Raw genomic sequence first — 26141 nt, 5'->3', positions numbered from 1 at the left:
TTCCACATATTATCTGAATGTCGTCACCTCTGACCTCCTCCTGTCATCAGTCATGCAGGAAGTTGAGCTCCGAGGGCTCCAGAATGGTTTCCCTTCTCCACCCTTTTCCTAAAGTTCTAGTTTAGTTCAGCCGCTGGTTTGTGTGTATGCTAGATGGCGAACCGGATGGAGCAGGAGTGCTGTCAGAACTCTGACAGGAAGATCATCTCCACAACAGCTTCTAATCTTAGAGCTGAAGCTTTCTCAGGATGTTTGGACCCTGACTCACCCCTCCTTTCTGATGGCCTTCTACACATTCCTGCATCGGCATGGAGTATCAGGATGAATCAGACGAAGAACCACATGATCAGGTTCTGAACACGTAAATACTGTTTAAACTGCTGTGTTTAATGGGCCCATTTTTAACGTCTCAATGAAACATCTGCAACATGCTGGTCAAAGCTGCGTTCTGAGGTCCAGCTCCTAAAGATGGAAAGGTCTGGGGTTCTGTTCAGCTCAAGGACCAAAGTACAAGCAGAGCTGCTGATGAACCTTTGCTGTGAATAACACAGTAAAATCCAGTTTTAGTGAAACTGCAGATCAGATTAACGGACCATGTGGGCCAATTTTTAGTTGCTGGTTCTTCTGGTTCCCCACCTGGAAACTGAACTTTAGGAACTAATTTGGTTTTGTTTGATGTTTTTGAAGATTTGATGGTATTTTCCTGAAAAATAAAGTTTCTGTGGTAAAGAAAACCAGAACTGTAGAACTTTGAGGTGATTAAATAAATCAAACATCTGAAACATGGTGACCAAGTCAGAGACTAAGATCAGATCTAACTTTCCTTCAGTCTCACTGCAACAACTCTTTAGCTCCTCCTTCTGACCCGCCCCTTATGCTAATGAGCAAATGACATCATGCAGAACCTGAGGGGTGTGATTGGGCGCCTCGGCGTGCAGCCCCTCCCCCCTTGGCTGTGTCTGAAGGTGTTTTCAGCAGCGTCTGAGCAGCTGCCGTTGCTGCTGCTGCTGAGCTCTGCAGGACCAACCAACGCTTCCATTCTCTGCCTCCTCCGTCTCTCTGTGTTCCTCTCTTCCTCCTGCTCTTCCTCCTCAGCTGGAGGATCTGCGTGTTCTTCTGATCGGAGGCTGAGAGCATTCCCAGTAGCAGGGAAGGTGTGATCTCTGAGGACGGTGATGAATGGATGAAATCCGAGGCGTGATGTTGCCGTGGCCGCGGTGCGTCTGCTGAACCAGCGTTTTCTGTCTAACTCATAGGGGGAGAGAAAGAGAGGTGTTGTGTGTCTTTCACTCCCTACAGCCTGATTCTGATCCATTTATGCTGGGACGGGTTAATTCTGGGTGAAAACTTAAAGTGGACCTTTCTGCAGAGGATTTGATCTGTTTGCTCTTCGTGTTTCTGGAGTTTTATATTCTGAAGTTTCTCCGTGGAGTTTCTCCTTCATGCCTCTGCGGGCTGATCCCGTCTGATTCCCTCAGCGTTCCCCCTGGAGTTTCTTCATGGAGCTTCAGAGCGCCACCGCCGCCCTTCCCAGCTCCCTCTCATCCCTTTCTCCCACCTCAGACTACGCCGGGCCGTTGTCCCCAGGCATCCCTGGGCCGTCCCATTCTGCCGGTCCGGGCCGGGTTCCGAGCCCCAGCCTCAGTCCCATCAGAGGGTCCAGTCCGGGGCCTGGACAGGCTGCCTTTAACTACAACCAGCTGGAAGGACGCTTCAAACAGCTCCAAGGTGAGAAGCTTTAGGAGGGGGATGCTGCTGGTTTTATTCACAGGAAGTACTGGAAAGTTCAGGAGCTCCATGTTCAGAAGCTGGAGGTTCATCAGAGTTTAAACTTCAGATTAACTTTTACTCTGAGTTCAGAGTAATCAGAAATCACAGCGTGTGTGTGAGTCAGCAGCTGTAGGCTTATCTTTGTAAACCACCGCACCCTTCCTCACCGCTCCGCACCCTTCCTCACCCCTCCTCATCCCCTCACACTGTCACTCCCCTCCGCTGCCCTTCAGCGGAGGGGTTCTGTCACCCAGCTGCGATCGGCCCATTGTTCTCACGGAGTTTATCAGCGTGTGAGGTGTTGGCCTGCTGTTATCTCTGTCAGAGATCAGCTTGTTACAGAGAGGTGGTGCATGTTGCAGGTTAGAGGAGACATAACTGGATGATCTCGGTGTGGAAACATCTCCAGGTCAGCAGCCTGTATAAAACCTCTGTTGATCTCAGCAGCAGATAAACTTTTATAAATGTTTGAATCAAACTGCAGATTTCTACCCTTAAAATGTCCTCATAGAGTGCTGAAATTCCTCAGAAAAAGGCCCTGCTGAAGCTGCCTCTGTGACACAATCCTCCCATTGTTTTCTGGGAATGTTGCAGATCCGTTTCAGGATCTTCAAGTTGGAAACGACAGCCAAGCAGATATTCAGTGTATGGGTTCAACTGAAGGCTACATGATATCAGAAAATCATGTAATGCAGACATTAGAGATAAATATGTGATATACAGTAAGTTACCATAAATCCACATTTCCTAACTTTCTTCTCATCCATCCATAAAACACTGTGACCTTTAGCCTCCTGGACCCTGACATCTGTAATGAATGCTGGCCTCTTCTGCAGAGAGACTCCATCCAACATTACTGACATATAAAGCATAGACCCATGACAGTCGAAGGTTCCCGGGCTTCAGATGTAAATGTGATTATGTTGTTGGAGCAGTGAAGGATGGTTGATGGCTCCAGGATTTCCGCTGATTCCAACCTTTCTCTGTTCCTGTTGACTGAAGTCTTCCTGGTTAGATGTTTGTCCAGAAGCTCAGTCTCTTCCTCAAGTGGAGGAGTTCAAATGTCCTGGTGTCTTGTTGATGGTAGGTGGACCTTGTGGATTGGGGCTTCACCTGTTATGTGGATGATGCTCTAGCCTGTAGTGGTAGAGAAAGAGCAGAGCCATAACCCTAAGCTCTATTTACCAACTTGTCTACATTCTGGCCATCATCTCTGGTCCTGAGATGTTGATATTGATCATGATTTTGAGAGGTTTCCAGACGGAGACCTTGAACTCGCTGGAGGAACCGTATAACTCTTCTGGACGGGGAACACCTTGGGATCCACCAGAATGAACCAGAGGGCACTGGGGGAGAGAGGGGGTGGATGGATGGATGGATGGATGGATGGATGGATGGATGGATGGATGGATGGATGGAGTAGTGACACCTGTTCTTGCAGAGATTCAGTCTGTGTACCCGATTAACCTGCAGCTGACCCGGGACGGAATGATGTGTTCTGGTCATAGTTGGAATCAGTTATTTAAGTCGATTGTTGAGGTGGTTCCGGATCCCCCTGGATGTATTGCCCTTAAAGAATAAGATAGGAGAACAACAACAACATGAAATGTGGTCCAATTGTTAAAACGTTTGGAGCTGAAAGGACAAACTGGGTTCATAGAACAGCCCTGAGCTGGGTGGTGGTGTTGGAAGAAGAACAGAACAGTTCTGTTTCTGTTGGAGTCGGTCTGATGAAGTCATTGTGTTTAATGAGTCTGTTTCTTTTCCACGCTGGTTCTGTTCCACATTGTCTGTGGTCCACATTGGTTCTGGTTTACACTTACCCCTTTTCCACCCATGCGGTCTGGAGCCAGTTCTGGTTCCCAAACATGATTTTTAACTGCTGGTGCATGGTTCCAGAGCACGAACTCTAGTTTAACTCTGGCGCTGCAGAATACTTGGTTCTTCATGGGCGGGTCGAAGCCACAGACAACGGAAGCAATAAGTATGGCAGAAACACGTTTCGGTCCTCAACAGAACACCAAAGGTTGAAAGCACACAAACCAAACCGGTTCAAGAACAAGATTTATTTGAATGAAAAAATGCTAACTGGTTCTGGTCCACACTGGTTACATTTAACACATGCTAGCTGGGACCTCTCACTCTGCTGGACATCAGATCTGCTGAGCTGAAGCTGAACTTTACGTGATTTGGACCTGTTGTGGTTCGGTTCAGTCATTGGGATTCGTTTTGCTTTTAGTCTAAAATCTAAAGAGACATCCATCAGTTGGTCCCGCTGAGCTGATGGACATTCCAGCTGCTGTGCAGAGTTTCCTCAGTTATGGTTCTGACCCACTTTGACATTTTACTTGGATAGCCCGGCCCCAGTCTTACTTTAGCTTCAGTCAGACATGCAGAATCAGTGTTTCTGTTATTAGTTTAATCACATGTTCTGTTTATGGTTTATATCAGTTCTTAATTACAGCAGCCTAATCTGCAGTCCAGGGTTCTGCTGATATGAAGACTCCACCAAACCATGAAGTTCTGAGATTTTACTAACAGACTGTTGTAGTATTCATCAGGGTCCAGTTTGAAGAAGAGTGTACTGTAGAAAATATTTCAATTGACAGATTTACCTCTTATTCATTTACTGTTCAAACCAAAAGAATGTTTTCATCTGGATGACGTCTGGGTGCAGCGACCCCTGCTGGCGGACGTGTTTAAAGGCTGAGTCAGCAACCTTCACAGCTGCTTCTGAAGCATGGAGAGAGGCTGATGAAGCTTCTCAAAGTTTTATTAATGGAGACACATTTAGGTTTAAAATTACCATCAGGCTCTATTTAGTCCAAGGTTAGAAAAGAGTCAGATGTTCTGATTGATCGGGCTCAGAACCCTTCAGCGTCAACCCAGCACCACCTCTAAAAGCTACACTGGACTGAAGCCAGTTGGAGATGGCAAGTGGAGGTGGGAGATAGAGGTGGTGTGTTTGACTCAACTGAGTTTAAATCCGTTTTGTAAATAACTATGAAGATGAAACTGAAAGTAAACCTGATAACCAAATATGACTGTAATCAAAGTTAGATCTTTCCAGTACTGGTACCGGATCAAACCCAGTATGGAGATGGAGTTTTGTTTTTACGAACCTGTCATGCTGATACTAAATTTAGTCCTTTTCTCTTTCACAAAGAATGAGTAAGACGGAAAACATTATGTTTTTAATGTGTTTTAATTTCTGTTGTATTTGATGCATTAACTGACAGGAAAAAACTGCTTTTTTGCAGCTGAACCATTATGACAAAAACAGGTTGGTTCCAGGAGATTTCTGTTGTCTGCATGCTGTTGGTCTTCTGGCTGTAAACAGAACCAGGTAGATATGTGAGAGAAGCTGAAGAATTCAAACATTAAAGCTCCGGTGGTAAAGATCCCGCAGGTTGAATTCCCAGCAGGATGATGGATATAGAAGCAGGCGTTTTAGAGGTCTGTAAAAAGACTGAGGAGCAGCACTTCCTGCTCGCCCTAATAATGAGTATTGAACGGACCTCCACCATCACAAATAAAGCAATTAGAGGGAAATTAGTGATTAGATCAGCTGCTGAACGGACCCAGGGGAGATGTTTCTGCCGAGCAGCACTGCATGCTGATAGATGCTGAAGTAAAGGGGTCAGGAGAACAGATTTTACTTTGATTTAACGAAAACTGACATAAGAAGAGCTGAAACAGTGTTAATGTGAGGTCCTTCTTGTTATTGGGACTACATTTCCCAGAAATCCCAGCTATAGAGGTTCACAGTTGTCATTTCCTAGAGGTGGATCAATAAACACATGAATTTGTTAATAATTAGATGAATAATTGAATTAATATTTCATAAGTATAAGGAAAGATGATGGATGTCTGGATCTCTAAACATGGAGGAAAACTGATCACATGACCTAAAGGATGGATGGGGCGAACAGAGACAGGGGCTTAATGGATCCAAGCTTTTATTCTGAAATCCAAGGTGGGCGGAGCTTCAGTTTGTTTGAATTTGTGTGATTCTGAGACAAACTGAACACATGGAGACTAAAAACATCATCATCATCTCTCTGCTGCTTCTCCTCCTGCTGCTGCTGTCCTGATCCGGTCAATCAGCCGCCTCCTCTGTGTTTTCTGAGCCCTGCACCCCCCTCAGTGCGGTGGGGGGTGAGGATTAACAGAGCGGAGGAGGAGGAGAGTCCAACATGCTGTGGGACGCAGAAACGGATCAGCAGCTCCCTCCCTGGTCTTTGTTCATCTGATAAAACAGCAGCGTCTCGTCCTCCTCATCAATGTTTCATGAAGCTTCACAAGGCGTCTGCCACCGTCCCTCCTTTCCCCTGCCCCCCGTTACCCCGACCCACCGCCCCCCCTCCATCCGTCTCTTACTCCGTCCCTCGGTTACTTTCCCCATCCATCCATCCGTCCCTCCCTGTATCCGTCCTCTTAGTGGAATTAAAAGACGCTTCAGTTGCTGCGTCCTGATCAAATTCACACTGAGGCAGGCTGAGACCTGACCCGGTTTCCTGCTCTGTCAGGAGTCAGTTTCCACTGTTTAAATATTAACAGAACCAGCATCACTGAGGTGTTTTACTGGACATTTTCTATAAAATCTTCTGAAATGTTTAGATTGGGGCTTGAAATCCTCTAGTTACAAACCACCAGACAGTAAAGACTTGGTGTTTAAATATGAATCTCCAGGGCTGGACGACATGTGGACGTTTGGATCTGAAACTGTAGATCATCTGTGATAAAAATTCAGACGAGACGTTTTCCTTGAACTCATCAGTTTATCTGGGAGATTTGCTGAGGCTCAACATTCAATTTAATTCAGTTTTATTTCTATAGCATCAAGTCACAACACGTCGTCTCAAGGCTCTTCACAAAGTCAGTTCAATCCAATCATCCAGATTCCCAGTCAGGTTCATACATCCCAGTTAATCCTATCAACCAGTCAGATTCAGTTTATTATTCAAACTGGTTAAACGTTTTTCTATCTAAGGAACCGCAGCAGATTGCGTCCAGTCAATGACTTGCAGCATTCACTCCTCCTGGATGAGCATGTAGAGACAGTGGGAGTAGGAGTAACATGAGATCCTGTCTGGACTTCATGGTGCTGAACACATCAGTGATCAGAGCAAGACTTTAATGGACTTTCAGCTGACTGTGACATCAGGATAATGAGGCGTCCCAGAACTTTAACTTTCCTATCATAATTTGTTCTGATTATCACACAGAAATCATGTTGGACCATGTTGGGGTTCTTCTGGAGATTCATTGATTGCTGTTTATCACAGTGGACATGATGGCATTGGGTTGTGGAACAATATGAAATAGCCTGTAAATGTCCTTGGATCATTAGCTACCAAGCTGATGTTCTGACTGGATTACCTGATGTCTGTTTGGATTTACGTTCTGACATCTGGAGACTGAAAGTAGGTTGTAAACTGGACTCTTATTTGGTTTCTGCCTGAACCTCAATGGATCATTAAACGCAGTTGGTCCCAAAAGAACCTCTCAGACGGAATCTAAACTTGGTTCCAAAAACTCCTGAAAGACCTAAAGCAGCTTCGGACAGTTTTTTGTGTTGGGAATGGTCCCAGCATGTCGGAGTAAACCTGTGGGAATATGTGTTTCCAGGTGATGTGGGTAATGATTCCTGAAAGGTTGAGGATGTGGAGGTGATCAGGAGCTGTCGGCTGCGGCGCCGACTGGAGCGGTGTCAGTTACAGAGCTGCAGAATCATCTTATTGTTGGAGGAGTGAACGCCGTGTGTTCCTGAGATCTGCGGGATGAAAAGCCTCTTTGATGGAAACGCTCCACTGAGCATCCTCAGATAAGCAGAGAGGTGTTTCTGAGCCCAGAGAGAGCTGAAAATAAACTCTGATGATCGGTTCTGGTTGTTCCTGAGATCAGATCAGAACCAACCGGGTTTTGATCTCTCTGAGGTTTTTTCATGACTCAACCTGCTTCTTCTCCCCCTTCACCTAAACACAGTTCTTTATTAGAGATGATTGTTTTAGGAGTCAGCATCTGATTTACTCCATTTTCTAAGCTTTTCTTCTACATCTGAAGTTAATTTTCAGGACCAGTTTCTGAAAATTCAACATTTATTTTTTTCTATAAACTTCTTCGCTCTGGCAGATATTTTTAACCTGAAAATGTTTTAAAAAAAACAACTCTGAAAACATCTGAACATTTCAGATGTTTTCATCTGTTGAATGAAAAATGTTCTGTTCGGAGTTCTAGATCCAAACTGGGAGTTCTGCAGGTTTGAGATCTTCTTCAGCATGACCTCTGGTTCATCAGCTGATATCTGATCAACAGTGCTCTCTTCTTCTTCTGTGGAGCTTTCAAAGACACATGATCTCCATGGCTCAGAGTCCGAATAAATTGCCTAAAACAGAAAAGTTCTTCAGCAGTTCTTATAAACATGTGCTGTTTAAATTTGCTCCGTTTTAAATTATTTTACATCTGTAGATGGAGCGGTAGAACCAGATGGCAGAAGGCTTCTCCTACTGAAGGTGTGTTCTGCTTACCTTCAGTTCTTTACTGTTATAATAAGACAACAATCATTGAAACATTAGTTCTGGCTGAGCAACATGTTTAAAACATGAAGATGAGCGACAATAAAAGCCAGTACAGTGAGAACCGGCACTGAACAGTAGCTGCAGGCCCAGATAGAGCAGATATGGTCCAGTTACAGCTTCTCTGTGCAGAAGATGCAGAATCAGGCCAGTGGAGTGTGACGTGTGTGTGATGGTGGGCGTGGAACCAGGTGTATCGTTTATTCAGCAAGCTCAGGATCAGGCTGCTGGTTCCAGCGCTAACGGATCTGTTTCTTTCTCAGAGGGCAGCAGATGGAACAAGTGATGTTCAGCATGATGCAGATCCTGCAGGATGTTGTTTTATGCTGTGGGCAAAGTGTAGTGAAGATGGAGCTTATCTACTGAAGAATTGCCCTGGTGATTTTTCCAGATGTTTGCAGCTCTGTCTGGAGTTTCTGCTGGTTAGTCTTCATGCAGCTGGAGAACCTTCACTCCTGACTCCTTCATGAGTCTGCAGCCAGTCGGAAGTCAAAGTTAGTTCCCCACCCACATGTTCCCAGTGGGAAAGCCAAACAGCTGAAGATTTATGTAAATATTCTTTAATCCTCAGACATGTGAGCAGCTGGTTGTCAGATGTTCACCTTTTGTCAGGAAGCTGCACCTGAAAAACCTACTGAACCAGGAAATAAAGATCAGAGTGGGACCTCCACAGAGAAATAACCCACAACACACTTCTACTGGGTCAGAGGGAACACGCCGGTTTTCTTTACTTCCATGGAAGATGAGAAGAAACTGGAAACTGCTGATGAAAACAGCTGGGAGGTGTTTCCTGAAACATTCCAAACTTTGGTTTCTGGTCCTGTTGGATCTGCACAGGAAGAGCTGGATCCATGATGGTTTTACAGAAACGGATCTTTGATGTCAGCCGGGTTCTGTCAGCCTCACAGTGACACAGGATGTCATGGAAAGTTTCCTCCAGCCGTCGGAAACATCCCATCAAAGTGTCCCCCGCCCAGTGCCACAGTAAAGGAGTGGTTTGATCCTGTGGAGGTGTGGCAGTCAGGTCCGTGGTTCTGAAAGTGTGTCAGAGTTGATCTGTTATCTGTCCTGTAATGACTTGCTGCAGGAACAGAACAGTCCAACAGGCTCTGCAGCTCCATCGGACCGTCTCTGTTTTTATCTGCTTGAAGGAAATAAATGTGGGAATGTTGCTGCTCCATTGGAGGATAACTTTCATTTTTCCCATTAAATGGACCACAGTTCTCAGCTCCTTAACATTGTTCGTTAATCTAACATCCATAAAACATGGTTTCATGTTTTTTTTTTGTGCCGGGCTTTTCCTGATCCAAAGTCCATTTATGTCGCCCTGGTTTATTGGCCTCTCCGAGGAGGAGTTTAAGGGTGGTGTTGGAGCTCACTAGGAGCCATTAAAGCAACTCTTTAATGTTGGCCCGTATTTTCAGCTTCATGCTAAATGTTTCGGAACAAGCAGGAATTATTTCCTGTTTTTCCAACAGTCACAGATTCCTCAGAGGCGTGAGTTTCCCTCACATTCAGATAGTTTTAATTTGAAACCACAGAAACAGGTTGTTCACTCCGGTCCGATGATGTTCGGAAGTTTCTGGATTAACCTTCCCAGTCCGGATCAGTTCAGGAAGCTTACTCGAGCTCAGTCTTGGCTTTGTTCTTAGGAGAAACTAAATCAGGAGAAGAGGCAAAACCCCACCTGCTGATCCACCAGCAGAGGTTTCATACAAATAGCTCTGACTTTTGATTTCTCATCCTTTAATTTCAAGAACCTGGTTCTGCTGAATAAAGTGAACTGGGAGTGGCTTTCTGCCCACTGAAACCAGTCTGTGTATCATTTCTGTAACCGCTTGGCAGTGTCTGACTGCAGTCATTAGAAGCTGGGACAGAGGGAATGGTTCTGAGTTTGGGCTTGGAGTCAACAGGACATATGGGCTCAGTTTGTTAAACAGGCGGATCATCAGCGTCCCCAGCTCTCTCTGCTCCTCCGTTCTATATTCCGGTTCCTGCTGAAGGCTCTGTCCATTCATACGGGCTGTGTGATGACAGGCTCAGTATTGAACCATGCCAACTTTATTTATAGAGAACTTTAAACACCCACAGGAACAAAGTGGGTCCACAGAAGAAATGAATACATGAAGCCACAGTCACGTAATACCAAATGAAACTAATGATGAAATCAGAAGGACCTTGAATAGTCCAGCCCAGAATTAAAATAAGACAATCATACAATCCGTCAGAATGAGGTAAAAACAATTCAAAAGTCAACATCTCAGGTGGTGTCAAAGGTCAGGGAGAAAAAATGGGTTGTAAGACTGGATTTAAAAACAGACGGGGAGCAGGCCTGTATGATGTCCGAGGGAAGGTCATTCTGCTACAGAAAAACCTCTGAGTTTCATCTTCATCTTCAGGACACTGAGGAGCAGCTGATCAGCTGACCTGAGGGACCAGGATGTTGTGTAGGGATGTAGCAGCAGGTAGGGCAGGACAAGGCCAGCATATTAAATCATTTTAAAATCAATCCTAAAATGTCCAGGCAACTAGTGCAGGGAGGCAAAAATATGGGAAATATGATCAAACTTTGGTGTGCCAGTTAAAAGCTTCCCTGCATCATTCTGTGGCCTCTGAAGCTAAAAGATCCAGGAATCAATGATTGCTTTGTAAAGTTACAGTAATCCAGCTGAGTGGAAACAAAACTTCGACATGCTGCCGAGAAGGACCTGGCTTTACTTTGGACAGCAGCTCAAATAATAAAGCAAGAAACTGTATTTCACAACTGCTCTGATGTGATTTTCTAGCTTTAGTCCAGCTGCCACTTTGATCCCTAAGTTAGTAACAGTTAGCTTGATCTACTGGGCCAAGGAACGAACAACTACTCGGTTCATCTCAGTGGAGCTAAAGACCAACACCTTAGTGTATTTCTCATTGAAGCTTAAAATGTTCACAGCCATCCAGACATGAAACAGCGGGCTAAGAGTTGGAGTCCGTCATGTTTAGCGTGACAATGAAAGGAGATCCCATATTTTCCAAAACTGGAGCCACGAGGGAGCAGGTACAGCGTGAAGAGCAGGGGGCCTATAACTGAGCCCTGTGGGACCCCACATGAGAGAGGAGCAGAGGAAGACACATGATCACCAAGGCAGACACAGAAAGTACTCCTGGCTCAGTAGGACCTAAACCAGATGCCCCCCCACCCCCAGTGCTTCATACATTAAAATAATATCCTGTGGTTCACCGTATCAAAAACAGCTGATCAATCTAAAAGCATAAGGAAAACAGTCAGCTGCTAAATATATGTTGTTAAAAACCTTTAAAGGGCTGATTCTGTACTATTTAAAGATTCAGAACCAGACCAAAACCACTAAATGTGTCCTGTGATTGGCTGTCTGGCTCCTGCTGTTAGGTAGACTATGCAAGAGGATGTGTAGAGAGGGTTGAACATCACAGCTTTTAGAACTAGATCCAACTGGGTTATTGATCATCATTAGTGCTGATTGATCTTCTCTCTCTGAACATGAAGGTTTTATATTTGAGTTGTGCAGACTTCCTAATCTTCGGTGGCCTCCCTGGTCCCACTGTGGGAGATGAGGAATGCTGGAATAATCCTGGACGTGTATTTTGACAAGGTTGCATGATCCTGTGTGTTTGGTTAACATCATGTGATCGGCTCAGAGACACACAGGCAGCCTCTGTGTGGGTCTCTGTTAGTGGAAACAGATGTTGGACGTGTTCAGGCCATCCGCCTCTTCACACCATCCTCTTCCTCCTCCTCGGCTTCATCCATGCTCCAATCGTTCCTGGTTTGGATTTGGTAAAATATGCTAATTTGTTTTGTTGTATTATTGTTAAATCTCTTCTAGTCCTGATCAAGTTTTTTAATGTTTCTTTTGGTGATTTTAACAACATTAACATTGATTTGTTCCATCCATCCATCCAGTTAGCAGTGAGTCTACTGACCATCTTTGATTTAGATGTTTGTGGGCATATTGGTGGATTTCATCAGCTGAGAAGCAGCAGGAAAGATCTTACAGCATAAATATATTTATATTTTGTACATGTGTGGGGAGAACAGAACAGGGTTACAGTCCATGTCAGTTCTTCCTGGTGTATTTTCCCATCCCGTCGGATCCTTCCCAGCTCCGTGTTTTCTTGCCTTCACACGTCGACACAAACTGCAGCTTCAGTGAGAGACTGATGCAGAAAAAGTAAAACCACAACTTCTTACGCAAAGTTATCTTCAGGAAATCCCCCAACACACACACACACACACACACACACACACACACTCACAGTCAAGTTTCAGGTCTAACTGAAAACTAAGACTTGTTCATATTGTTGTTTGTGGGTTTTACTGCCCTGAACAAGGTCTGTCAGGCCAAATCTTCATCGAGTCGGACCTTTACACCACTGATACATTAAAGAATCTGATTGGCTGGCCTATGTCACTGGTTCTGCTGAGAACCTTGATGGACAGAATGCAGAAGCAGATAAAGGGAAGTGAATGTTTCTGTTTGATGTTCCATGTTGGTTTTACTGAAGGACTCCAGAGCTGGATGGTCCAGGTCTGAGTCCAGGTTTTTCAGGTAGAAAAGGGTCAGCTTCCTACTCTGAACTGGTTATGACCTGCTGGGTGGTGATGCTGTCTTGTCCACTTTTGATTTTTGTTCCTGTTTAATTCCCTCAGATTTTTCCTTGCTGTTATTTTCTGCCTTCTGTTTCTTTTTACCGTTGGATTATTTTAACCTTTTAAAAGAAAATCTCTGATGTTCTGACCAGATCATGCTTGTGTTAGAGGTGAAACTGTGTAATCTCTGGTATGAATTATTCTCATATCTTCATCCTGACTTCCTTGGATTGTTGTTGTGAGTGATTTATGAGAATGAAGCTTTCACACGATGATTCGAGCAGTGACATTCCTCACATGATTCCCAGCCGTCACATTCCCATGTCCATTGTGTGTCCGTGAAGAGACTTATTTCCTCATTAAATCCCAGCCCTGTCTGCTGTGTTCCCTCAGGCTCAGGTTAAGGTCAGCCTCTGGCTAACTGTGTGTGTGTGTGTTTTTTTTTTTTTTTGACCCACATCCAGTCTGATCAATATCTCCCCATCCTCCCTCTCTGTCCTCAAACACACACAGCTGCATCATGTGAATTCAGCAGATTCCTCAGAGCCAGAGGAGGAAACTGGACCTGCCAGGATCAGGTTCTGCTGAAGTCTGTGGGTCTCAGTGTGTAGTTAATGTCGTGTGACGTATCAAACATGATGAATGATGTGAAAAATGACAGAATCTCCATTAAAAGTGAAAATGTTCTGTCTGTGAATGTAAACGTGTTCCTGCTGGGACAGGCATCTGCTTTGTTTTCAGCACAGGAAGGAGAAACACACACACACATACACACACACACACACACACACACACACACACACACACACACACACACACACACACACACTGGGAACACAGTCATCTGAAAAGTAAGTTGGAAGATAAGAGACTCAGTTGAACTGCAGATAACATCTAATAAATGTGACCTCCTCAGTCTCTCCATCGCTGTGGAGGAATCTAGGTCTGCTCTCCGTTCATTAAGGTTTCCAGACATTTATTCATAATTAGTTCTGTGGAGGTCCCACCAGAGCCTTTCAGTCCGGTTAGCTGCTGTGTTTGGGACCATGGTTCTGTTGATGACCCAGTTTGGACCAAGCTTCAGCTGTTGGACAACTGGTCTCACATCTGACTCTTTGGTATGCTGAGGAGTTCATAGTCCACTCAGTGACTGCAAGGTGACCAGGTCGTGATGCTAAAAACTAAACCCAAGTCATGACACCTCCACCGCCGTGCTTGACAGTTGGTATCTGCTGTTTTTGGTTTTCTCCAAACATGGTTCTGTTCATTATGGCCAAAGATCTCAGCTTTGGTGTCACCGGTCCAAAGGACATGGTTCCAGAAGTCTTATACTTCATTCAGAGGAAGTTAGTCTGTCAGGGGTCACCATGTCTGAGACAGCTGGTGAAGGTCCAGATGTCAGGTACTGGTCCTCAGTCTGGAGGTAGCGTTGTGTCGTTTAAAGCTGTTGATGTCCATGATTCAGTAAATATCAGCTCACTGAGTCATTTAGGGCGATGTGTGTTATCTGGCATTATTAAAGACTGTTCTAACTGTTGTTTAAGTTAAAAGTGAAAGGAAAATGATATTTGTAATTATAAATGATATTTATAATCAGATATTTATGATCAGTGAAACGTCAGGGCAGAAAACTACATCTTAAGATTAGATTTGGACCTGACCTTTATTTTCATTTGATTAAAATCTGAGCACAGAATCAGATGTGGACAGGTTATGTTTCTGTTGGTAGATCTGAAGACCTTCATTATTTAGAAAGAACCTTCGTTTTACTCCTCCACGTCTCTCCTTCCTGTTCATATCTAACCAATCTCAGACCCTGGGGTGTCTGGTCCACATCCTCCCTGCAGCTCCAGTTGGTATCGGAACTTCCCCGCGTTTAGCTGTTCAACACTGCTGCTATTGTTGCACTGCACACTAACTCACTGCGAGGGCCTTGAATGTGTACGAGTGTTTGTTTGTGGAGCAATCAGATGTTCTTATCAGCTGTGTGCACGTCTGGTCCAGTTTCTCTTAGAGGTCAAACTGAGGTTGTTCTGGGAAAGGCTGCAAGAAAACCTTCTTCCTGTGTGTCCAATGTGATCAGTTTTAGTGGAGGTTAGGCTTGTTTAATGATGAAGCTGAACAGCTGACAGGTTGTTGGGATTTTTCTCAGAATATTAGAAATAACACAATGACTTTAATACCCTGGAATGAGATTATGCTGAACTGATGTCTTGTAAGTGGGAACGAGTGCCAGTTTCATCCAGATTGTCATAACGTTTTATTAGATACACACAGTTTCTATGTTAAAAGCAACATTTACACACCCAGCAGGAAATCCTGAAGGATTTTCGACCTGCTCCTGGCCAACATTGTTTAGATCTTCTCCTACCAGTCAGCCAGACGTTCCTGTTATTTCCTGTAGAGCAGACTAAAGTAGATGTTCTGAGGTCTGTCAGTTTAACACAGTCTAAAAAACTTTAATAACATTCATTTAGTTGTTTCTGAGAGGTTTACACAAACATTATTTTTATGTTACACCAGAATAATCCTCATTATTATTCAATCTGAGCAGAAAGATCAGGCTTAGCTTATGCTGCTGACCGTAGCTGATATCAATTTATTTGAGTTTAGCATAGAACCTGTTAGCCTGCTAGCTTGTTAGCCTGCTAGCTTGTTAGCCTGCTAGCTTGTTAGCCTGAGTGTTTCTGAGGAGGACAGATTCCTCGTATTTCTACCTCTACCAGTATTTTTATTATGGGATAGTTTTTGTCTTCAGTTGAGCAACCAGCTGCTGATGAGCAAGGCATTTGTGTCGACATTAAACTTTAGTGATTTCTGATTTCTTATCATAATTCATTTTATAAATATCGTTATTTTAATTACTCTTCTTTCTCACTGGGTACTTTGGTGTCTGTCTAAATGTTGCTGTAAATCTAACCAGAACTATTAGGTGAAAACTTGGCATACGAGCCTGATGCATGATGGATCTCTGGTTCTGTTTCAGGTCTCTGATGGAGCTGTTCCTCCTGGTTCTTCAAGTTCTGTTCATCTGCTGAATATATTGTTTAAGCTTCTCACTCACTTCTGAACTGCAGTTTAATCTCTGATGCTCAAATCAGCTCAGGTCGACAGATTAGATGATTGAGCTGGTGTTGGACGTTTCTTCAGCAGAGAAGTATCAGATATCAGTGAGGTGTAGAAGCAGGCAGGTGCAGCAGCTGCAGATGGGTGGAGGCTGTTAACACCCAGCTACGTTAGATATCATTTGAGGAACCTTTTGAGAGCAGCTGCTTGCAACCATCTATGAAGCATGAAGCATCTGAACTAGATTTGTTCTTTTAAATTAAAAAGATTCTATAAATTAAAAAAAAACAAATCTGAGAAAAGTTGTTATTCCTAAATCTTTATTCTGGCACTTTACGTTCCCGTAGTTTGGTAAACGTCTGACAGGTTCCAAGAAAATAAGTTTGTTTAAAGACATTTCTGTCAGCAGCAGCAGATGGTTGTGAAGTATCTGAGGAAGTCTGTCCTGGGATCCAGCATCCATTTATATAAACAACCAGACTCCTGCCGGATAAGATTAGGGTCCAATCCCAGCTTTTTCCTGATGATGTGAGCATCGCTGTGTTTCTGTGATCTTAGATAATAACCAGCAGGCTCTTGAGGAATAAACTGAGCTGAGCAGCAGGTGTAAACTGTCAGTCTGCTCTTCTTCTGCTCTCAGAGTATTTACTGCCAGAATTAAGACTTTGTCAGCTCTCTGAGACACAGGAAGCCTCTCCCAAACACACACAGGCCTCCCAGGAACAATGTTGGGATACTAAGAGTCCGAACACATCAAACAATATCTGCTCAGAGGCTTGGTCTCCTTAATGGTTGCTCAGCCAGCAGAGCTCTTGGGTTCTTCACTCGTTTTCTACTTCAGTTCCTTATCAGGTTCTGATCTCTCCATCTGTCTTTCTGTCTCTGTCTAGATGAGCGTGAAGCAGTGCAGAAGAAGACCTTCACCAAGTGGGTCAACTCTCACCTGTCCAGAGTTTCTTGTCGGATCACAGACCTCTACATGGACCTGAGGGATGGACGGATGCTCATCAAGCTGCTGGAAGTCCTGTCAGGAGAAAGACTGGTGGGTTGGCCTTTTATTTTTGAAAGAAGAGCAGAGAAATTAGTAAAATAAACCAAGATCAGGTTACCCGTTTCATGAATTAGTTTCAAATATAAACTCGACACAAGAAATTTAGACATTGGGAAAAAAGATTTTCCATTGTAAAAATCTTCTCTGTGAGGAAATAATTCTGTTTTTTGAGAGGAAGAACATTGAGGTCATTTCCTACAGTTTGCTACGTTTCTTCTTATTTTTCTCATGTTTCCTTGTCTACTCTTCTCACATGGACATACAGCACATCCATGGAAACGTGCAGCTCCTTTAGAGATGTGCTGACGTTTCCTTTCCCTACAGTGTTGATAGAATCTATTAAGATCTAAAGAAAAGATGATGGAGGTAATTTTGGTGGAAAAAGAAACAACAACCACAGTTCAGCTCACAGTGCCATCATGGTTCTGACCCTGTGAAATATGCAGAGACTTTCATTAAAACTCCTTTCATGGCCAAGGTTTCATCTCCACATCAACAGTTTCAACATCAGGTATTATTTCTGCCTTTCACCCAGGGTGTCCCACTGCTGTAGGGCGTCCAATCGGCCCATCTCTCATTTATTCCCGTTAGATTTAATCTGCCAGTTTCTTTTTTTTTTTTGTCCAAACTGGAACTGAAGGGCCTCTTGAACCTGTCAGATCTCCTGCAGAAGACACTGCAGACACATAAGTGTGCAGCCACCAGACGGTTGGTTTAAGAACTTTTTCACTGTGACACTCACTGTTTGTTCAAGGTTTCAATTCTGATCTGATGAATAAAGTGATGCTGTGGGCTCCCTCCCCTCCTCCTGTCCCCAAAACAAAGGAGAGGGAGTCACCATAGCAACCAGTGATTCTGCATTTTCTAAGTTTCTGGTTCCTTCTTATATTAGTCCATCAGTGAGAACATTCAGGGCCTCAGGCTCTTTAGTCCCATTTTAAATTTAATGTTTCAGATTTTTTTGCTGAGAAGATAGATTGTTGTTGGTTCGTCACCATGGAAACAGGAATGCAGCCCTATTTCAGTCCTCCTGTTTTCCCATCGCACACACACACACACACACTCACACACACTCACACACGCACACGCACACACACACACACTCACACACACTGTGTTCAACCCTGTATCTTGTGACTCTTGTCATCTTTTCTCTCGCTTGTTTCTGGCCTCCTCAGCTTCTCTCTGCTGCCATCCGGCCTTTTCTCAACCCGTCAAACGCACACAGAGAGGAAACCAAGCATCGGTGCCAAACAGGATTTACATTTATTTCTATTCTTTTATTTAAGTTTTCACAATCTGCAGCATTTCAGAAGCTGGTGAAGCCGGGAGTGGAGATGGAAAGATTTGAGTAAATAAAGAGGGAAATGGTTGAAAACCAGAGGGTGGTTGGGGTTTTGGAGGGTCTGGTGGTGGTCAGCAGTTGGAGGGCGTCAGAGTTGTGAAAGGAGCTGTTGAGAAACTTTGAGGGTTCATTGATGCCAAAAACGCCTCCAGATGAAACGGAAGAATCTGACAGCAAGCGGCTGTTTCCACCAGCTGAAGCAGGAAATAAAGAACGGCAGAGTTTCTCCTGCTGTTAGAGGGCCGGAGGGAAGATTTTATTCCTACATGACGGCTTTATACCAGCGGGGGTCTTCTGGGAAATTCCTTGCTTAATTATCAAGGAGAAAGATGTTTTTATTTGTAATAAAAATGCACAAAGTTGATAGCGCCACCATGTGTTACAGGAACTCAAATGGTGAAGACATGATGAAATATTTATCTTCTGAATACAGAGCTCCACAAAACAGGGGAGGAGAAAATTTGTATTATTCTAAAATGCCGACTCAGAAAGGTTGGTGTGTTTTATATTTTCAGGTAAAAACGATTATCACATTTTCATTTCCAAGAAGAAAAGATGTAAGCAATGAGCTGAGAGACGCAGCGTTTGCTGCTCCATCTGCTATGATACAGGTTTTTATGTTTTTGGTGAAGTTGTTAAATCTTGAATAAAATAGATCATTTATTATTGAGTAAAAGCTGCATGATGATTACAGAGGAGGCAGCCAGATGTGAGAGGTGCTGTTCCCTTCCCTAACAGCTGTTTGATCCCCAGGAAGGCGGTGCTGGACCTGTTGTCATGTCTGTGTTGGGTTATTGAAGCCATAAATACAAACATTACAGAGAGATGGAGCAGATGCAGGTGCTACAGCAACCTGCATCTGCACTCAGAGCTAAACATCTACAGAAGAAATGTTCGGGACAACAAATGTCAGTTATGAAGTCAGTCAGCTGTGTCTGCAGCTGTTTGTTCCTCTTCATGTTTCCACATGATAAAAACCTACAGGGGTTTAGGTTTGTAATCTAATCAAGTTCTGTTGTTTTCAGCCCAAACCCACAAAGGGCCGGATGAGGATCCACTGTCTAGAAAATGTGGACAAAGCCCTGCAGTTCCTGAAAGAACAAAGGGTCCACCTGGAGAACATGGGCTCCCACGACATCGTGGACGGGAACCACCGCCTGACGCTGGGCCTCATCTGGACCATCATCCTCCGCTTCCAGGTAAGAGGTGGTCTTACATTTATCCTGGACACATAGAGGTATTGGTAGATCACTTCATATAATTCCTGGTGAAAGGTAGAACTTCAGATTTGAGGGTAAATGAACCTGAAAGGGGTTCATTAAAGTTTCAGAAAAGGATCAGAAGGTGAGCTGTGACGTTTCTGGACCTTGTGCTGTGATGGTTGGTGTTTTCTAACGTCATCATGACTGAAATGGGTGGACAGGATTTAGCTTTTATAAGCTCTGAGGATTAAATCCACCCTCTGCATGAATGATTACCGGGTCAGAGGTAAGATTCTCTGACAATGTCAGGTACTCCAATAAAACTGAGAGAAAAAGCTCCCAAACTCTGTAGTAAAATTCAGGTAGTCCTTCAGAAAACCTGGAGAGCCACTGGTTAAGAACACTTGATCACATTTGACTGATTGGACAGAAAATGAAAGAAGGGAAGGGAAGGATCTGGACTTTTACCCATTTAGCAGGAAAATAAATGTGGAACAAGTCATCGTTTGTTTCACTGAACATATTTCTGATGGACTCCAGGTGTCAGTTAGAACCCTGCATCAGGCTTGGTTTGCTGCTTGGTTCTGTTGTAATTTCTAACTCTGTGTGTGTCTCAGATTCAGGACATCAGTGTGGAGACAGAGGACAACAAGGAGAAGAAGTCTGCTAAAGATGCTCTGCTCCTCTGGTGTCAGATGAAGAGTGCAGGGTCAGTCCTCAACATGACCTCCACATTCCCAACACCTTCAGATCTCTGATAGGAACTTCTCTACCTAGTCCTTCATAAAGAATCATCTGAGGAACTATCTAGAACAGTCAGGCTGTAAACATCCTGGCATGTCTTCGTCTGTCTGGCGCTGCAGTCAGGGAACCATCTTTACAAAGAGAATACGTGGTGTTAGCGTGCAGATGGTTTTTCTGTGAATGCTGTAGTTAGGTGTTAAAATCCCATCACATCTCACAGAGCTTTGGTGTCTGATTATCCTCAGCTCCTCCTGATTCCTCATCAGTCTGTTAGTTTGCTGAGTCCAGACGTGCTGGAGTTGGATCTTCTATCTGTTGTTCCATGTATGTTCAACCAGTGAGGACAGAAAAGAAAGGTTCAGATGATCTCTGGAGTTCAGTTTTCCTCTACAGTCAGAACCAGGGTTGTCACGATACTAAAACCTCAAACTCGATACTGATACTAAGTAAAACCCTCAATCATTTTCAATCTTGCGGCAACATGCTTTGAAGGCACAGTGTTTTCTTTCTAGTTACGAACAACAAATCCGTTTAATTACAATATTACAACATTTTAACTTCCCTAATTAGGGAAGAATCAATAAGTCGGGAACAATTCAGTCCTCATTAAGAAAAATATCAATCAAAGTTTATTTATATAGCAACAATACAAACGGTGCTCAAAGTGCTTTACATGACGGGAGTATTGAAACAAAGGAATGTTTCAAGACAAACATGAATCTGGCGCATATAAAACATATTTTTCAGCAGCAGCCCTGTGCTGTAGATTGGAGCGCAACTGCACACTTGGGAAGCTCATCTCGATGGGGAACTCGACAGAACCCGTCATTGGGTCGTCTGTGTCCATGAAGCTAATATCTAAACCGATAATGTTAGCTAGGGTTTTCAGGGAGGTTTAATGCTTCACTGTAAGAGATATAGGAGATTTAGCTTGTAGCATTAGCTTGTAGTGTTAGCTTGTAACATTAGCTTGTTGTGTTAGCATGTAGAATTAGCTCATAGTATTAGCCTGTAGTGTTACAATGTACCATTAACTTTCATTTTCGTATTGATTATAAGCACTAAACCAAACTAGGTCAAAGATCCAGTTCTGGAAAACCTCCAGAAAACCTAGTATTTCCCTTATTCTTGCAGTTAGGTTTTCATCGAAACATTCCTGATCTGTTGATCCTCAGGATCTTCTTCAGGTTCTGACTGGATCCTCACTGAGACTATTGGAACGTGGAGTCTAACCTTCAGTGCCTGTGCCATTGTTCCTAGATCAGGACTGGGTCAGACACTCGGCTGGATTTTCTAGTTCCGGTCGACTCCAGGCAGCTGATTCTAGGAACAGTTCTCGGTGTGTTCAAACATCTGGAATTCAGTTCTAGGAACGTTCTCCTTATTATTAGAAATGTATGATTTTATACTAGACATGAAGTTATGTTACATTGGGAGCTGTGTAACATTAAATAACAGCTTCACCTGGAGCAGCAGAGAGGAGAGGTAGGCAGCAGACTCTAGGGGTTCATCTGAAACCAACATGGTTGTTTTTAACGTGGTCAGAATGTTTCTGCTTCACAGTCTGAAACAAACACCCATCAGCTCTTCATCAGCATCAGATATCTTCTGTCTCCTTCATGTCTGCTAACCAATGTGATGCTCTGGTTTCCTGCTCAGGTATCCCAACGTCAACATCCACAACTTCACCACCAGCTGGAGAGACGGGATGGCCTTCAACGCTCTGATCCACAAACACAGGTAGGAACTGGTCCCCCTCCTCTTCTTCCTCCTCCTCTTCTTCCTCGTCAGCAGCATCCTCTCTGAGAGAAAACAGCTTCTGCTGCCTGATGTCGAAAGAAAATAACTGAAAGTTAACAACCAACCACAGAGAACTTGGTAAACTACAGTTTTTAATTCAAAGTTTATGAATTTATCAGTGATCAGATTTCATCATGAGATAAAAATAACCAGAATAAAAACTATAGTTTTGGTTTATCTGTTTGTTAAAACATTGATGTGACTCTAATGTTATTTATACTCACTGATGCACTTTTTCCATTTGGTTTGTTTTTATTATTCATGTTTTTATCTTTTTATTAAAGTTCTGTTTTTAGAGTGTTTGTCATTTTCTCCAAATATGAATTGTTGAAAGCTGATTGTTGTATTTAGGTAATTTATTGAATTTGACCCTAAAACTTTGAAAATCATATTTTAGTTTGAATGTTTGTTTTATTTTGGCATTACATATTTATATTTTCCTAACCTGTAATTTTATTATGAATTCATTTTCTTCAGTTTGTCTTGAGAGCTGATTTTGTAAAATAATGAAAAGAAACTGAAAACTGATGCCGATAGAATAAAATGATCTATATTTATATGAATCAATATTAAGCTGAAGGAGAAAAACTAGGATGTTTAACAAAGAGATTTAATAAAACAGTTGGAATAATGTTTTACAAACTGATTTGATTTGTTCATGATCAAACATTTTACCTGGATCTATTTCCTCTTTTATTCTTGTTGTTTGTCTTACTGGTAATATCTCCTCATATTTTCCATGCTGTTTAATTCTCAGACGTTTTCTGACATGATAACGTTTTTAAAGATGAAGAACTAAAACAGGCTCTTCTTACACTGAAGCCCCAGAAGAAGCAGAAAAAGATCTTCCTCACCTTCAAACCTTAGAGGAAAAATGTTTTATTAGATTTTTGTTTCATGATTGTTGATTAATTTTGTCCATGTTTTATAATGAAGTCTTAAAACTAAATGCACTTTTTGCTTTTCTTTGCACATTTTGCACATTATCAATTTTAATTGATAATTAAACTGCATCATTTGCTTTAATTTAGAGATTTCCAGGCTTAAATATGCAAACAAGCTGATAAGGTGCTTGATGTCTGGAAACACGTAACTGCCATCCTGTTGAATATTTGTGATTATTACATCATAACTATTAATAAACACTTTGATCTTTGGTTTGCTTCCCAATGTTCCCACCAGTCTGTGAGCTTCAGCCTTTCGGTGTTTACATCAGACGGACATGAAGGGCTGAAAGCCTCACAGGCCAAACATATAACTGCCTTTCAGAATCCGCATGGATGGCATTGCAATATAATGTGTTCCCAGTTTGACCAGCACAGAAGCTGCAGCTCTAATGAAGCCATCAGGATTATTGGATCCTCCAGCCTGGTTCTGCACAGCCACTGACCCATTTAACAGATCAGATCCATTCTTTTCTCCTCTTGTAAAACGATAAACGATGAACAGGTGTTGAAAATGATCTGCTATAACACTTAAACAATGCGTCTGGTTTACGCCAACGTGTTGGTGTTGCAGTATTTCACACATGAACATTGTGATCATAATGTCCTTTATTGTGAAGACAGTTTTATAGTCTTAGCCTATAATCTTAAATAGATGCAGGATGTAAACAGGAAGTTACACATTTTACTGAATAAAAATGTTTGGTTTGAAAGTTTGTTTCTTTTCAAAGATTCTCTGTTTTTCATAAATACATTTTATCCTTCCTGATGTTTTCAGACCCGATTTGATCGACTTCGACAAGCTGAAGAAGTCCAACGCCCACTACAACCTGCAGAATGCCTTCAACCTGGCAGAGCAGCACCTGGGCCTCACCAAGCTGCTGGACCCTGAAGGTGACCACCACGCACGCACACACACACACACACACACACACACACACAGCGTTTATCATCATCTCTGCTTTCCTCTGTGCAGACATCAGCGTAGAGCATCCTGATGAGAAGTCCATCATCACCTATGTGGTCACCTATTACCACTATTTCTCCAAGATGAAGGCGCTGAAGGTGGAGGGGAAGAGGATCGGAAAGGTGAGCCATGGACTCTTGGTTCTGTCCTGGAGGTTTCTGAGCAGCATCAGAATCCAGCAATGATCGGTGAAAATATAAATCTACATTCGGTCGGTTTTCTCTGAATCAGGCTCTGCTGCTGGTTAGTGGAGGTGGAACCATGAAGGACAAAGGTTTGCTTTAATCAGGCCACAGCTGCTGTCAATGTGACTGCAGCAGTTCAGACCCGTGTCCAGAGTTCTGGGTCGAAGCCCCTGAAGACTAAAGAAGGAAAACTGACAGAACCTGTCATTAAATGACTTAAACCTCTCTAACATGATGGCTGTTCCTAAAAACGCTACCGAGACTAAAATGTTCCTCATTTAAGAAAATCTTCTAATAAAATCACAACAGGAAGTTGGAGGAATCATCTTTATGGGAAAATTAGAGCGTTTTATTAAACTCAGATTGACGTGATAATAAAAATAAGATAGAACCTGACTGAGGTGCTACTGATTTATTGTTTACCTCCATCCAAGCTTTTATGAATAGAAATAAGCTTTTTTTTCTTCCTGCACGCTGTCTTGCAGGTTCTAGATAATGCCATCGAGACAGAGAAAATGATCGAGAAGTACGAGTCTCTGGCGTCGGACCTGCTGGAGTGGATCGAACAGACCATCATCATCCTCAACAACAGGAAGTTTGCCAACTCTCTGGTGGGAGTCCAGCAGCAGCTGCAGGCCTTCAACACGTACCGCACCGTGGAGAAACCACCAAAGTCAGTGGCAGCTACAAGCTTTTCCAGCTTTGTTCCATTTTATGCTGCATGAGCATAAATCCTCATGAACAGAACAAGATTTTATTAGATTCTTTCAGCTTCTGCGTAGAAACAGATGATATGAAACACAGCTGCTGGTTTATCTCTGTATCTGTTGACGTCTTCAGGTTTTATCAGATTTCTCCATCAGAGCTGCTGTCCATAATACAGTGTGTTTGTGTGTGAGCAGGTTTACAGAGAAGGGGAACCTGGAGGTTCTCCTCTTCACCATCCAGAGTAAGATGAGAGCCAACAATCAGAAGGTCTACATCCCCCGAGAGGGCAAACTCATCTCTGACATCAACAAGGTAACTTCAGCTGGAGCTCAAGATGTTTCCACATAGACTGGCTGCTTGAGGATTGTCCAGTTAACCAGGTCATCTCTCCAGGGAAACATAAGATCAGTCATAACGTCTGGTTCTCAGTTCATGTCCCATATGTTCAGTTTGCTTCAGCTGGGAGGTTTTCACCGGCCTTATTGGGAGCGTTGGACATGAACAGCGTTCATGTGGGCGCTGCAGCCTGGGCTGCAGGAGTGTTCACACCTCAGATCTTCAGGACAGAAGCTCTGACTGTTTTATTTTGAGACTGAAACTAAGAGCAATAATACTGACCCAGAAGAATTTGTGTGTTAGAGAACCAGCTGAAAATAACAGTCCATCTACAGCCTGCAGGATACGGTTCTGTTCGGAGGTCGCGGTAGTTGGTGGCATTAAAACCAGGTTCTGTTGGCTGTTGGAGAAAAACTGCTGACCTTGTTTCTAATGTTTTCTAACAAATGAAACGTTCCTGGATGTTCTTATCTGACAAAGAAGACATCAGGTAGCCTTCAGGTTCCAGAATCTGAGTCAGTCATTTGTTGAGGTTTGAATCATGACCTAAAGAAGAAGAACCAGGAGTTGGTCCTGCGACATCTTCTCTGTCTTACTGTTCTCACCTGGGTGCGTTTGTTATAGGCATGGGAGCGTCTGGAGAAGGCGGAGCACGAGCGGGAGCTAGCTCTGAGGACGGAGCTGATTCGTCAGGAGAAACTGGAGCAGCTCGCCCGCCGATTCGACCGAAAGGCCGCGATGAGGGAGACGTGGCTGAGTGAGAACCAGAGGCTGGTCTCGCAGGTAGAACACACCTGGATGGGTTTCTATTCAGCAATGTTGAATCATTTTAG

The 26141-nt window shown here is 43.3% G+C and overlaps 1 protein-coding gene across 2 annotated transcripts in view; it reads left to right on the top strand.

Annotated features, from left to right (window-relative positions):
- The window catches only part of LOC124859384 (spectrin beta chain, non-erythrocytic 1), a 100299-nt gene that overhangs the window by 39607 nt on the left and 34551 nt on the right, over positions 1-26141 (top strand). Inside the window, exons 1-10 of one of the 2 annotated variants that reach the window (XM_047352137.1) lie at positions 1089-1728; positions 16917-17068; positions 19448-19621; positions 20242-20333; positions 22028-22108; positions 23891-24006; positions 24089-24201; positions 24750-24937; positions 25167-25284; positions 25933-26091. In XM_047352137.1, coding sequence (XP_047208093.1) covers positions 1500-1728; positions 16917-17068; positions 19448-19621; positions 20242-20333; positions 22028-22108; positions 23891-24006; positions 24089-24201; positions 24750-24937; positions 25167-25284; positions 25933-26091 — 1422 coding nt within the window. In that variant the 5' untranslated portion in view covers positions 1089-1499. Of the gene's footprint in view, positions 1-1088; positions 1729-16916; positions 17069-19447; positions 19622-20241; positions 20334-22027; positions 22109-23890; positions 24007-24088; positions 24202-24749; positions 24938-25166; positions 25285-25932; positions 26092-26141 lie in introns of those variants that run through there. The other variant, XM_047352138.1, reaches the window with a different exon arrangement.

Source organism: Girardinichthys multiradiatus, chromosome 22 (genome assembly GCF_021462225.1).
Source record: "Girardinichthys multiradiatus isolate DD_20200921_A chromosome 22, DD_fGirMul_XY1, whole genome shotgun sequence".
Taxonomy (NCBI): domain Eukaryota; kingdom Metazoa; phylum Chordata; class Actinopteri; order Cyprinodontiformes; family Goodeidae; genus Girardinichthys; species Girardinichthys multiradiatus.
This window is presented reverse-complemented; position numbering and strand designations above follow the sequence as displayed.